Below are 13151 nucleotides of genomic sequence, written 5' to 3' on the forward strand. Positions count from 1 at the left end.
AAAGAATGAAAAGAAATGAAGACAGCCTAAGAGACCTCTGGGACAACATTAAACGCAACAACATTCGCGTTATAGGAGTCCCAGAAGGAGAAGAGAGAAAGGACCTGAGAAAATATTTGAAGAGATTATAGTCACAAACTTTCCTAACATGGGAAAGGAAATAGCCACCCAAGACCAGGAAGCGCAGAGAGTCTCATACAGGATAAACCCAAGGAGAAACACGCCGAGACACATAGTAATCAAATTGGCAAAAATTAAAGACAAAGAAAAATTATTGAAAGCAGTAAGGGAAAAATGACAAATAACATACAAGGGAACTCCCATAAGGTTAACAGCTGATTTCTCAACAGAAACTCTACAAGCCAGAAGGGAGTGGCATGATATACTTAAAGTGATGAAAGGGAAGAACCTACAACCAAGATTACTCTACCCTGCAAGGATCTCATTCAGATCCAATGGAGAAATCAGAAGCTTTACAGACAAGCAAAAGCTAAGAGAATTCAGCACCACCAAACCAGCTCTACAACAAATGCTAAAGGAACTTCTCTAAGTGGGAGACACAAGAGAAGAAAAGGACCTACAAAAACAAACCCAAAACAATTAAGAAAAATGGTCATAGGAACATACATATTGATAATTACCTTAAATGTGAATGGATTAAATGCTCCAACCAAAAGACATGGGCTTGCTGAATGGATACAAAAGACCCATATATATGCTGTCTTCAAGAGACCCACTTCAGACCTAGGGACACATGCAGACTGAGAGTGAGGGGATGGAAAAAGATATTCCATGCAAAGGGAAATCAAAAGAAAGCCGGAGTAGCAATACTCATATCAGATAAAATAGACTTTAAAATAATGTTACAAGAGACAAGGAAGGACACTACATAACGATCAAGGGATCAATCCAAGAGGAAGGTATAACAATTATATTTGCACCCAACATAGGAGCACCTCAATACATAAGGGAACTGCTAACAGCTCTAAAAGAGGAAATCGACAGTAAGACAATAATAGTGGGGGACTTTAACACGTCACTTACACCAATGGACAGATCATCCAAAATGAAAATTAATAAGGAAACACAAGCTTTAAAGGACACAATCGACCAGATAGATTTAATTGATATTTATTGGACATTCCATACAAAAATAGCAGATTACACTTTCTTCTCAAGTGCACATGGAACATTCTGCAGGATAGATCACATCTTGGGTCACAAATCAAGCCTCAGTAAATTTAAGAAGATTGAAATCATATCAAGCATCTTTTCCGACAACGCTGTGAGATTAGAAATGAATTACAGGGAAAAATGTAAAAAACACAAAACACGTGGAGGCTAAACAATACGTTACTAAATAACCAAGAGATCACTAAAGAAATAAAAAAATACCTAGAGACAAATGACAGTGAAAACACGACGATCCAAAACCTATGGGATGCAGTAAAAGCAGTTCTAAGAGGGAAGTTTATAGCTATACAGGCCTACCTCAAGAAACAAGAAAAATCTCAAACAATCTAACCTTACACCTAAAGGAACTAGAGAAAGAAGAACGAACAAAACCCAAAGTTAGCAGAAGGAAAGAAATCATAAAGATCGGAGCAGAAATAAATGAAATAGAAACAAAGAAAACAGTAGCAAAGATCAATAAAACTAAAAGCTGGTTCTTTGAGAAGATAAACAAAATTGATAAACCATTAGCCAGACTCATCAAGAAAAAGAGGGAGGGGACTCAATAAAATTAGAAATGGAAAAGGAGAAGTTACAACAGACACCGCAGAAATACAAAGCATCCTAAGAGACTACTACAAGCAACTCTATGCCAATAAAATGGACAACCTGGAAGAAATGGACAAATTCTTTGAGAGGTATAACCTTCCAAGACTGAACCAGGATGAAATAGAAAATATGAACAGACCAATCACAAGTAACGAAATTGAAACTGTGATTAAAAATCTTCCAACAAACAAAAGTCCAGGACCAGATGGCTTCACAGGTGAATTCTATCAAACATTTAGAGAAGAGCTAACACTCATCCTTCTCAAACTCTTCCAAAAAATTGCAGAGGAAGGAACACTCCCAAACTCATTGTATGAGACCACCATCACCCTGATACCAAAACCAGACAAAGATACTACAAAGAAAGAAAATTACAGACCAACGTCACTGATATCATAGAAATTGAGACACAGATGTAGAGAACAAATGTATCCACACCAAGGGCTGAAAGTGGCCGGGGGGTGGTGGTGGTGGTGGTGGTGGTGGTGTGATGAATTGGGTGATTGGGATTGACACATGTACACTGATTTGTATAAAATGGATAACTAATAAGAACCTGCTGTATAAAAAATAAATAAAAAAATAAAGGTTTCATTAAAAAAATAAGTCTATGATATTGTAAACCAAATAGTTCTTAATGAGAAAGACAGCTTTTCCTGATAATAAAAGAGATTATACTGAAGTGCTTTGCCCATAGGTCCTCAAAAGAAGAAACTAACAGTTTAAAGAAAATTCAAAATAAACCTTAGATCATTTCATCAATTCAGCATACATTTATTGTACCTTCTGAACTACTGGGCACACTACATGTTATTGAATATGCAGGGATGGATAAAACAGACATAATCTGCCTTTCCATCTGTGTAAGCAGTATAACTTCCAGTCGAGTCATCCAAAATAAACCAACACAAGTTTCAGTCAGATCAGTCAGGGTAAAACTAGTAATAAGTGTTGGTGAATGTTTAACAAAATTATTGCATTCGTATGGGGTAGTTTCTTATAATAATTATGTAGCAGTGCTAGTTATTTTACTAACGCCATTTCTAGTTCATAACATAAAATTCTGCTTTTAACATGGAGGACTGTATCTTTCTGTTTTCTTTAGCTACTAGAAAGGAGAGAGGGAGGATGCATGTAATCATTAGATACCAGCACACATTTCTATTTTATCTTCCTTGGAAATTATTTGGTCTGTTTGCAGGCTTTTCCAACTAATCTTAACTCTTTGTAAACATTAATAACTGGATGTCAGTAAACCTATAACAGTTTAGTCCAAATACAACTCTTCACAAAGAGTGAAAGAGTGAAATTTGCAAACAATCTTATGTTTCTAACAGATTTCTCTCCAAGGTGTTGAACATTTTCAGTAGCTAAGTAACTATTAAGGAATCTGGTACAAGTATTAGATAAAATGTCCTTTTCCTTATTTATAGGCATTCATGATATGTTCTGGATAATAATTCTTTATTACATGCAATACAAATATATTTACATTTTTTCCAGAGAATTAAAAAAATTTTTTTTTGCGGTTTTCTGAAGCGTGTAAGCATAGAACTTGAGCTTTTTCTTCGCATTTTAAAGACTGGAAATGAGGTACTCTAGTATTTTGAAAACTGCCTTAGGTAATATACCACAATTTAATTTAGCATAAAATGGCATAGTCATGCATAGGTTTTTTGGGTTTTTTTCTCACCCCTTTTTTTATTGTGATAAGAATATTTTACATGAGGTCTACTCTCTTAACAGATTTTTTTTTTTTTTTTTTTTTTTTGCGGTAGGCGGGCCTCTCACTGTTGTGGCCTCTCCCGTTGCGGAGCACAGGCTCCGGACGCGCAGGCCCAGCGGCCATGGCTCACGGGCCCAGCCGCTCTGTGGCATGTGGGATCCTCCCGGACCCGGGCACGAACCCGTATCCCCTGCATCGGCAGGCGGACTCTCAACCACTGCGCCACCAGGGAAGCCCTCTTAACAGATTTTTAAGTGTACAGTATAGTATTGTTATATACAGTATAGGCACAGTGTTGTACAGCAGATCTCTAGAACTTACCTTGCATAACTGAAATTTGTACATGTTGATTAGAAACTCTTATATCCCCATCCTGTAGCTCCTGTTAGCCACCATTCTATTCTTGGCTTCTTTGAGTTTGAGTATTTTAGATACCTCATATACGTGGAATCATGCAGTATTTGTCCTGTGACTGGCTTGTTTAACTTAGCATAATAGCCTCAAGGTTTATTTATGTTGTCACAGTTGCAGGACTTTCTTTTCTTTTAAAATTGAATAATATTCCATTGCATGTATATGCCGCATTTTCTTTATCCATTCATATCCTTTTTTCTTTATCTATTCACAAGATTGTTTCTATACCTTGGCTATTGTGAATAGCGCTGCAGTGAACTTGGGAGTGCTGTTTCTTCAAGATTCTGATTCCAGTTCTTTTTGATAAATACTCAGAAGTGGGATTGCTGGATCAAATGGTAGTTCTACTTTTTATTTTTTTTTGAGGAACTTCACTGTAACTGTTTTCCATAGCAGCTGCACCATTTTGCATTCTCACCAACAGTGTACAAAGGTTCCAGTTTCTCCACATCCTCACCAACACTTGTTATCTTTTGTTTTTTTTGATAATAGCTATCATAACAGCTGAGGTGATATTTCATTGTGGTTTTGATTTGTATTTCCCTGATGATCAGTGGCATTGAGAATCTTTTCATATACGTGTTGGCCATTTGTATGTCATCTTTGGAGAAATGTCTATTCATATTTTTAGCCCATTCTGTAATTGGGTCATTAGTTTCTTTGCTGTTGAGTTGTAGGAGTTCCTTATGTATTTTGGAGATTAACCCTCTGTCAGATAGGTGGTTTCCAGATACTTTCTCCCATTACATATGTTGCCTTTCACTCTATTGTTTCCTTTGCTATGCAGAAGCTTTTTAGTTTAATGCAGTCCCGCTTGTCTGTTTTGGCTTTCATTGCCTGATTGCAAATATTTTTGATCAGTCTTTGGCTAGTCTTATTGTGTCTTTTGACATACATAAGTATTATATTTATACTTTTATATATATTATATTTATTTTCTTTATGTTTTTTGCTTTTTGTGTCATGCTTGAGAAATCCTTTCCCACATCATAAAGTTATAGAAGATATTTTCTTCTTTAACATTTTAAAGCTGTGCTTTTCACATTTATTTTGGATGTATAATGTGAGGTAGGAAAAATTTTCCCCAAGTGATAACCATTTGTTCCAGTACCATTCATTGAGGAGTCCATTCTTTCCCCACTGATTTATAATGCCATTTTGGTCCTACACATCTGTATTCTGTTCTGTTGCTTCGTTTATTCTTCTAATACCATGCTATCTTAACTACTGTGGCTTTAACAATAGGTCTTAATATCATGTAGGGAAAGTTCTCCCTCTTGTTTTACCTAGAAAATTGTTTCTGTTATTCTTGGCCCTTTACTATTCCATATGAATTTTAGGATCAGACTTTTGAGTTTCCTAAAAATTCCTCTAGAGATTTTGATCGAAAGCATTATAAAGGTTGAATTTATTGAGATCATAGATTAATTTGGAGAGAATTGACATCATATGATACTCATTTTTCCCACGCAGTTTCCCAACTGTTTATCTCTTCCATAAAAAAAAAAAATGCAGTAAAAGAAGTCCATTAGAGCACACATAAATATGTTCTAGTATATCTTTTCCTAGTAAAACCTTATAGTTTTTGTTGCTGTACAAATGGATCTTTTTTCCTGTTTTATAATCTAAGTGGTTATTACTAGTGAGTAGGAATATTAAGGATTTTTATGTTAATCTTTCATTTAGCAACTTTGCCGATTTATTAGTTCTAATAGTTCTAAATAATTTACCTGTAGATTCTTTTGGATTTATTACATAGAAAATTATTTGGTTTGTCAATGCAATTTTTGTCTCTTACTGCTTCATTTTGATTTATTGCATCAACTAGGGCATCTATCCAGTATTAAATAGAAGACACCTTTTTTTTCTTGATTTTAGTGGGGATGCATCTAAAATTTTATTATTATGGATGGTTTTTTAACATATTCTTTATCTGTTCTATGATGCTATCATCCTGAACTTAAGATTTCTCCATTGAATGGTTCTTACTCAAATCAGAATCTTGTATGCAGTTAAAAAAACGTATACATCTGACTTCATTCCCAGATACTCTGCTATCTAGAGTTTAGGGATTTGTACTTTTCAAAGCATTGTGGGTGATCAGAGGTTTTTTTGTTTTTGTTTCCATTCTGGAGGTTGAATTTTAGTGAATGGTTCTACATCAGATGAAATAAATGATCATATGTTTTTTAAATTGATAGTATGGTTGTCAGTAATAGATTTTCTATTGTTGAACTCTTTCATACATTTCTAGAATAAATGAGTAGGCTCCCAGTAATAGCCCAGGGCATGATACAGGATGATCAGGAAGGACTAGAATGATGATAACAGTGGAAAATAGAGAATTGTAAAAATAGGTGGAAAGGAGAAAACATTTAAAAGGGGCATTAACTTTGATATTAAAATGCTTTAAATCAGGAGTTTTTTGATTGCATACCCCACCAATGAAAAAAAATTGAGCATGTACTCTGAGTATGTGTGTGTTTTATTTTATTTTATTATTATTATTATTATTATTATTATTATTTTTGCGGTATGCGGCTTCTCACTGTTGTGACCTCTCCCGTTGCGGAGCACAGGCTCCGGATGTGCAGGCCCAGTGGCCATGGCTCACGGGCCCAGCCGCTCCACGGCACGTGGGATCTTCCTGGACCGGGGCACGAACCCGCATCCCCTGCATCGGCAGGCGGACTCTCAACCACTGCTCCACCAGGGAAGCCCCTGTGTGTTTCTTTTAAAACTATGCATGTGTTTTATAGTACTGATACTTTATGCATAGCACATGCAAAATTTGAGATAAAGATGAAAAAGTTACTTTAAAAATAAGTTTGCTTTATTTAATGGTATAAAATATTTTCATTCTTAAAGTTTTGTTTCTGTTTTTATTGAAACAATATGGTTGACTATGATTTCTAAAATTTCTTAAAATCTTGGTTTAATACAGTGACAGTAATTTAAAGATTTGAGTTAAATTCACTTTACTTTGATACTTGGTCTTGATGACTATCATGGCTGAAAAGATACCTACAACACACAATACAGATCCAAGTGGAAGAGTATGTCATAGGTTGAGATACCTATATTTTTCAATCCCACTTAGTAAATATTAAAAGGGCTTTTGTTGAAATTTTCCATAGTCTCTGATGATGTTATAGTTGTTCTTACAAACGAATCAGAAGTTTTTATATTTTATTAGGGCATGTTCAAAACCCAATGATTATCTTTATTTGGAAGATTTAAAAACAGTTTAGAAAAATCTGTTACCAAGTTTAAATGTATAGATACGAGATTTTAAAAAAATAGGTGACATACTATTTTTGGTGAAGTCATAACATCCCTTTAACAAATGCACTCTCCGTAGTTTGAATTTATTTTGAAAAGCAGTTTTTAGTCTCCACATTGTGAAAATACCACCTTTACCTGCAGAGACAGATTAATAACTGCTAAAAAGATGCAAAATAGTGGCTTAATAGTCTACTATTTGGGCAGGGAAGCTTTCTTGCAGAGAATGTGTGTGGAGACACAAGAGTATTTTCACAGAAGGGAAATGATGTCATTGGAGAACATCTGTTAGGTAGATGATATAGTATTGCTTGTCCTTTTGTAAAAGAAAAATGAAAAGTCAGTTTTCTAAGTTTCACAACAGTTTTTTTGTCCACTGCCTATCTCATTTTTATTTAAATGTTTCTGCTATTGAAAGGCCTTCTTTTTATAAAATTTACTACACTGATGAAATTCTGTAATGCATGACTGACAGTCCTCATATGGAATGCCCAATTTTCTCTCAGGTTTTCTCTGATACTGTATATGACACATGACTCTGGCATGGGGTCCCAGTGAGGACATCAAGTTATTCTGTATGTTAAATATTGGAAAGCCTAGTTCGTTTTTGGAAAATATAAACATAATGAACACTTAAATATTTTTTCTTAACCTACTCCATTTTGGATGCTACAACCTTAAACTATATCCTAGTTACAAGTCAAGAAGTTCACAAATTCTTGATTCTACCCCAGCATTCAAAAACTTACTAGTCCAGGTAGAGGTAGAAAAGTCTCTTAATTTGAAAGTCTAAGGGACCTGGGGAAATGTTCATGCTATGGATTTAAGACAATTCTTCAAAATACTATATTCTCTATACTTGCCTAAATTAATTTTTAAAGGACCTCATAAGCAGTGTTCTTATCAGAATTTATTTGAAAAGTAATTAATGCCATAATTATATCATAGTTCAGAACTATTTGAAGTTCAGGTTTTTCAAACAAATTCAGACTGGTTGTCTTCATTAGCAGTTAATGAATCTGTGTTGTGCTTTATTACTTGAAGTATTAACTTCTCCCACTCCCCCCCATGCCTCTTAAGTAATAGGAGTGAAACATCCACATCTGATAACACAGAAACGTATCAAGAGAATACAAGGTAAGCTTTTGAATTTCTATTATTTTAGTAAATAATACCTATCACTTTGTAATAATGGATTTTTAAATTAAAAAATTTAAATTCAGTTAAATCATCAGACATAATGCATAAGTTAGCAGTTTAGAAATAAATGATGCAGTTGCTTTTACAGGTCACATTAAATTAGAAGCGTGTAGCTCTCCTCTTTCACTGTGGTCAGATTTCTTCCATACATAATTTAGGCAGAGTTGTCAATATTGAACTGTCCCTTGATGAAATTGAGATATTAAAACCCAGTGATGCCTGATCCTCAAAATATTTTGAAATGCTGATCATTCTGATGGCTGATGCTTTTGTTTTTCACTTTTCCTATGAATTTTGTATGTTAGAGTCTTAGAACTAGGATAAATTAAAGATACACCATATGGATGTAAGTCTTTTAAAAGTTTTAATTTGCTAGATACGGTGTTTCCATACTGGGACACCATGGGATATTTAGAATTTTCAAGGGACATACAGTGACATCTATTGGTTACAGGAATGACTAAATTAAGTTGTTTGAATCTAACTACTTTAATAAATGAGACAGCTAGGTTTGTTATTATTTTTGTTTAGGCCTCTTGTAGAGGCACCGTGAAAAAATTTCCTAGACACTAAGGGTACTGTAAACTAAGATTGTTTAGGAATATCTATTGTAGATTATTTATTGAAAACATAGTTTTTTTAAAATGAGACAATCTTTGATTAGTCTATAATTATAACTTTTAAAGAAAGAAATAATAATTGGTCAAAAAATAGGAGCTCATCATTTTTACGTTATGATTTCAAATTCAGTATGCTGCCTTTAAAATTGTTTTATAGTTCTTCTGGGCATCCCACCTTTAAGTGTCCCTTGTGTCAAGAATCAAATTTTACCAGACAGCGTTTACTGGATCACTGTAATAGTAATCACCTATTTCAGATAGTTCCTGTGGTAAGTATGTATGTTTAAGACAGTCTTCGGTTTAAGGTATGCTGTCCCATTTATTTCACTTCATGTGTACAAGGGAAAGTGGTTACTTTAAACTTGGTGGGGCATTGTCAGTAAGGTATATTTTGTCAACAAAGGATTGATGACTGTGAAGCAAAATGAGATATTTAAAATCCCAGTAACTAACTTATAAAAAGGTGTATGCTTAATTGTGAGGGTAAAGTATGAGAATAGCCTGGAAAAGAGCAAAATAAGAAAAGGTGAACTGACGACTCATTACCAAGGAGTAGCATTGTAAATTGTATCCTTGCAGAATGTAGTATATGAGTGCATAAAGCAAGGAAGGAAAAGAATCATACTTTCTTTTTGATGCATACATATCTTTTTGATGCCATTTTGAGGGTGTGTATGAGAGTGGTGAGACCTTTTTTGATGACTGAAGGAGAATAGAGCAGAGTGCAGGATTCCAACATTGTGTTAATGGTTCTACAACCCCACATTTGGAACATGAGTTTCAATTTCAACTGTATATCAAACAGGAGAAACTGAGCTGGAAGAGATACTTCCCATTTTGATATGTAAATATTTTCTTCAGAAATTAGAAGGAAAATGTATCAATAGATAAAATAAGGATTGTGGATACATCTTAGCAATTTTACAGAAAGTTGTGGAAGAGTATGCCCCAGTATACCCTTAAAGTCTCGGGTAGCGCTAAGGGAGATACCACCCCTACTTTGCTCATTAGGAGAGGGTCTGTTACTGTTAAGTAAACAGATACAGTGCCAAAGACATCTCCAGGGGAAAATCTCATATTTAAGAGATTTCATTTGTTTTATATTGCATTAGTGAATTTTTGTTTCTGCATTATATTCAACGTAGCACAAACTTTGGCTATAGTCCAGTTACTAAAGTTCTGTTTTGTTTCATTTCAGTCTGTAATCCATTCACTTTTTAAGATGTACTTACTTCATTTGAAACCTTAAGGATACAATTTAAAGCTTCCTTTACTTTCATCTTACTTATAAATGAAATTAAGCTAATAATAATAATTATATCACAGTTATTGTGTGGCTCTAATGAGATTACATACTGGTTACTGGTAATTATTATTACAGTTGGTTAAGGCTGGATATGGTGTTTCTGTTAAAACAGTAGAATAATCAGATTTAAGTAATAGAATATGTTAGATCTCTCTTTATTGTGTTGGATTAGTGTAATTTATCTAAGGTAATTTGGTCTAGAAATAATCTAGTCATGAAATTTGGCCCTTGGAAATGCTTTTCATGTAGATTTTTTTGTAATATGTTTTAATACTTTCAATAATGATGTTTGGTTATTTTCATTATTTTTTATTTGAAATACTGTGTTTCTTATAGACATGTCCTATTTGTGTGTCTCTTCCTTGGGGAGATCCTAGCCAGATTACTAGAAATTTCGTTAGTCATCTAAATCAAAGACATCAGTTTGATTATGGAGAATTTGTGGTAAGTGAGTTTTTCAAGATTAAGAAAATACCATTTAAATATTGAAGTTAAATTAACTTTTTCAATCTCGACTTGAGTTTTGAGGCAAGATGTATCATCATACTGGACGGTTATAGAGCAAGTTCTGTTGTTTTTATGATAATATAGGTGAATTTTGGTTTGTAGAAGTGGTGAAAGTTGAATTTACTGTCCACCTTCTATATTAGAGAGAGAAAATAGAGGAAGAGCAAACCCCCAGATTAACAAAATGATGATATATATGAAAACTGTCTAGATTTAAGGAAAATTATACCTGCTAGGAAAGTAAAATTGGTATGACAGATGGAGGATGTATTTCTCGTGTAGTGTAAGTAGCTTGTTAAACTCATAATAGATTTCTTATATCTGCATGTGAGACACATTCTTTTTAAAAATGAGGGAGCTTATTTATGTAAAGCCAGGTTGAATGGCACATTCTGGCCTTAGTTCAGTGCTTTAACAGAGTGCATGAGGGAAGTTATATAATATAAAAATGGATCCCCAGAGCAAAGCATGAGGTTAATTTCTACTTCCCAAATGTGTCTTGATAGTTACAAAAAAAATTTAGATGACTTTCATTTTATTAATTGTGAAATTGCACTTTATTCATCTTCAATGAATTAAAACCTTACCTAATTCAAGATTCAGCCTGACAAAGAATGGTTCATACTTGTTTTCCAGTTTATGTAATAAGCACAGACATGTGCAATTCTGAGAATGGCATGAACAGAATTTCCATTTCTTCTGCCCTCCAGTGTTGAAATTATGTCATTCTTGATATATATATTTTTTTATTTTGTGTAATTTGCATTTTTTAGTCATACTGTATAAAAATATATATGTAATAATATTTCAAATATATGTAAAATTCAAGTGTACTCTGATAATTTTAGCAGTTTTATGGAGTAATTTTAGGTTATTCTTAAATTCTCAATGTAAGAAAGGTTACTGCATCTAGAGAACTATGTGTTTGGAAAAACAAAAATTTATTTTGTGAACTGCTTTTGATCTGATTGTCAGATTGTTTTACCTTGCCACAGAAGAACATGTAATTTTAATGATTTGAGATTGTCAAATGGAGGCCTGTTTTAAAGCAAATCCATGGACCATAATTGAAAGGAAATAGAATTTTTTAAGTTAAGGAGTAGTAGTATAATCAGATTGAGTGAACTGTAGTTGTTACCTTTATGTTATGATTAAGATGATGTTAATTCAACTATCTTAATGTAATAAGTGCTTATTTTCTTTAAATGAATATACCTTCCAACATTGGCATTCTTTTCTAGAGATGACAGAAAATTTATGATTGTGGGTTACCCTTAACTGTACTACTTTCAATTAATAAGTTATCATAAAGCACTGTAACTCTCAAATTTCATTCTCTGCTGATCTCTGTTGTTTATCAATTGTTCCTAAATAATTATAACTGAATTTTTTAAATTAAAAGTTCAGGTATTTAGTGCTTATATTTTAAAGAAGTATATGGTGTAACATAAACTGTTTCAAGTATGTGTAATGTGTATCAAGATGTGTAATGTATTGGACTAAGTACTGAGTATGTTTTTCCTATTGACATGTTAACGTTACTGTTTTTAGAATCTTCAGCTAGATGAGGAAACCCAATATCAAACTGCTGTTGAAGAATCTTTTCAGGTAAACATCTGAAGGCTGTAGACGTCTCTGCATCTTTGTACCTGCAAGTGCCATCTTTAAGGAGAAAACTACATGAAGTCGCTGTTTCAGTAACTTGATGTGTATATTAATAAAAGTAATTCAGTCTATTGTTTTAGTTTTTAATTGAAAAATAAAGGTGGGCCATCTAAAAACTTCATTCTCTTGATAAGTTAAAAGACAAAAGTTAGGACATTATCTTTAAAAGCATTAAAAGGATTATATTTCATTAATGTAATGGTGAAAAGGGAATCCCTGTTGTACTTATATTTTTATATTACATATTGAATTTTTCCTTGCTTTTGAAATTTGGTGCAGTTCCTCCCATTGACATTGTTGTAAACAGGTAACACAGTACCAAATTGTGAAAGATGTGATTGATATAAACCTAACAAATCTGAGCCAGTTATTTGAGTTGCAGAATGGAGACTTGAAGTGCTAAATGAAACAATCCAAAGGAAACTTTTTTAAATACAGATTCTAGCAGAAGAATTCAACTATTATAAGAAAATTGTATTTATATAACGTTTAGTATTTTTGAAGACTAGTGAGATTTCTTTACTAATTTTGACTCTTTAAAAAGTGAAAGCTCATTGTATAGATATTTCCTTTTTGCTGTTAGAAGGAAATATCAAGAGAAAAATTTATTTCTTTGATGGGCAGTTGGTAATTTCATATCTTGTTTGTT

At 33.4% G+C, this 13151-nt stretch overlaps 1 protein-coding gene across 4 annotated transcripts in view; it reads left to right on the top strand.

The window, feature by feature from the left end:
* RNF138 (ring finger protein 138) overlaps positions 1-12565 on the top strand; it is a gene marked incomplete at its 5' end in the record, with an annotated part of 37376 nt that extends 24811 nt beyond the window's left edge. For 2 of the 4 annotated variants that reach the window (XM_079717561.1, XM_079717560.1), the window contains 4 exons: positions 8285-8341; positions 9182-9293; positions 10667-10774; positions 12389-12565. In XM_079717561.1, coding sequence (XP_079573687.1) covers positions 8285-8341; positions 9182-9293; positions 10667-10774; positions 12389-12457 — 346 coding nt within the window. In that variant the 3' untranslated portion in view covers positions 12458-12565. The remainder of the gene's footprint in view (positions 1-8284; positions 8342-9181; positions 9294-10666; positions 10775-12388) is intronic. The other 2 variants (XM_079717558.1, XM_079717559.1) reach the window with 2 other exon arrangements.
* Between the last annotated feature and the right edge of the window lie 586 nt (positions 12566-13151).

This window comes from Hyperoodon ampullatus (genome assembly GCF_949752795.1).
Source record: "Hyperoodon ampullatus genome assembly, chromosome: 13".
Classification (NCBI taxonomy): domain Eukaryota; kingdom Metazoa; phylum Chordata; class Mammalia; order Artiodactyla; family Ziphiidae; genus Hyperoodon; species Hyperoodon ampullatus.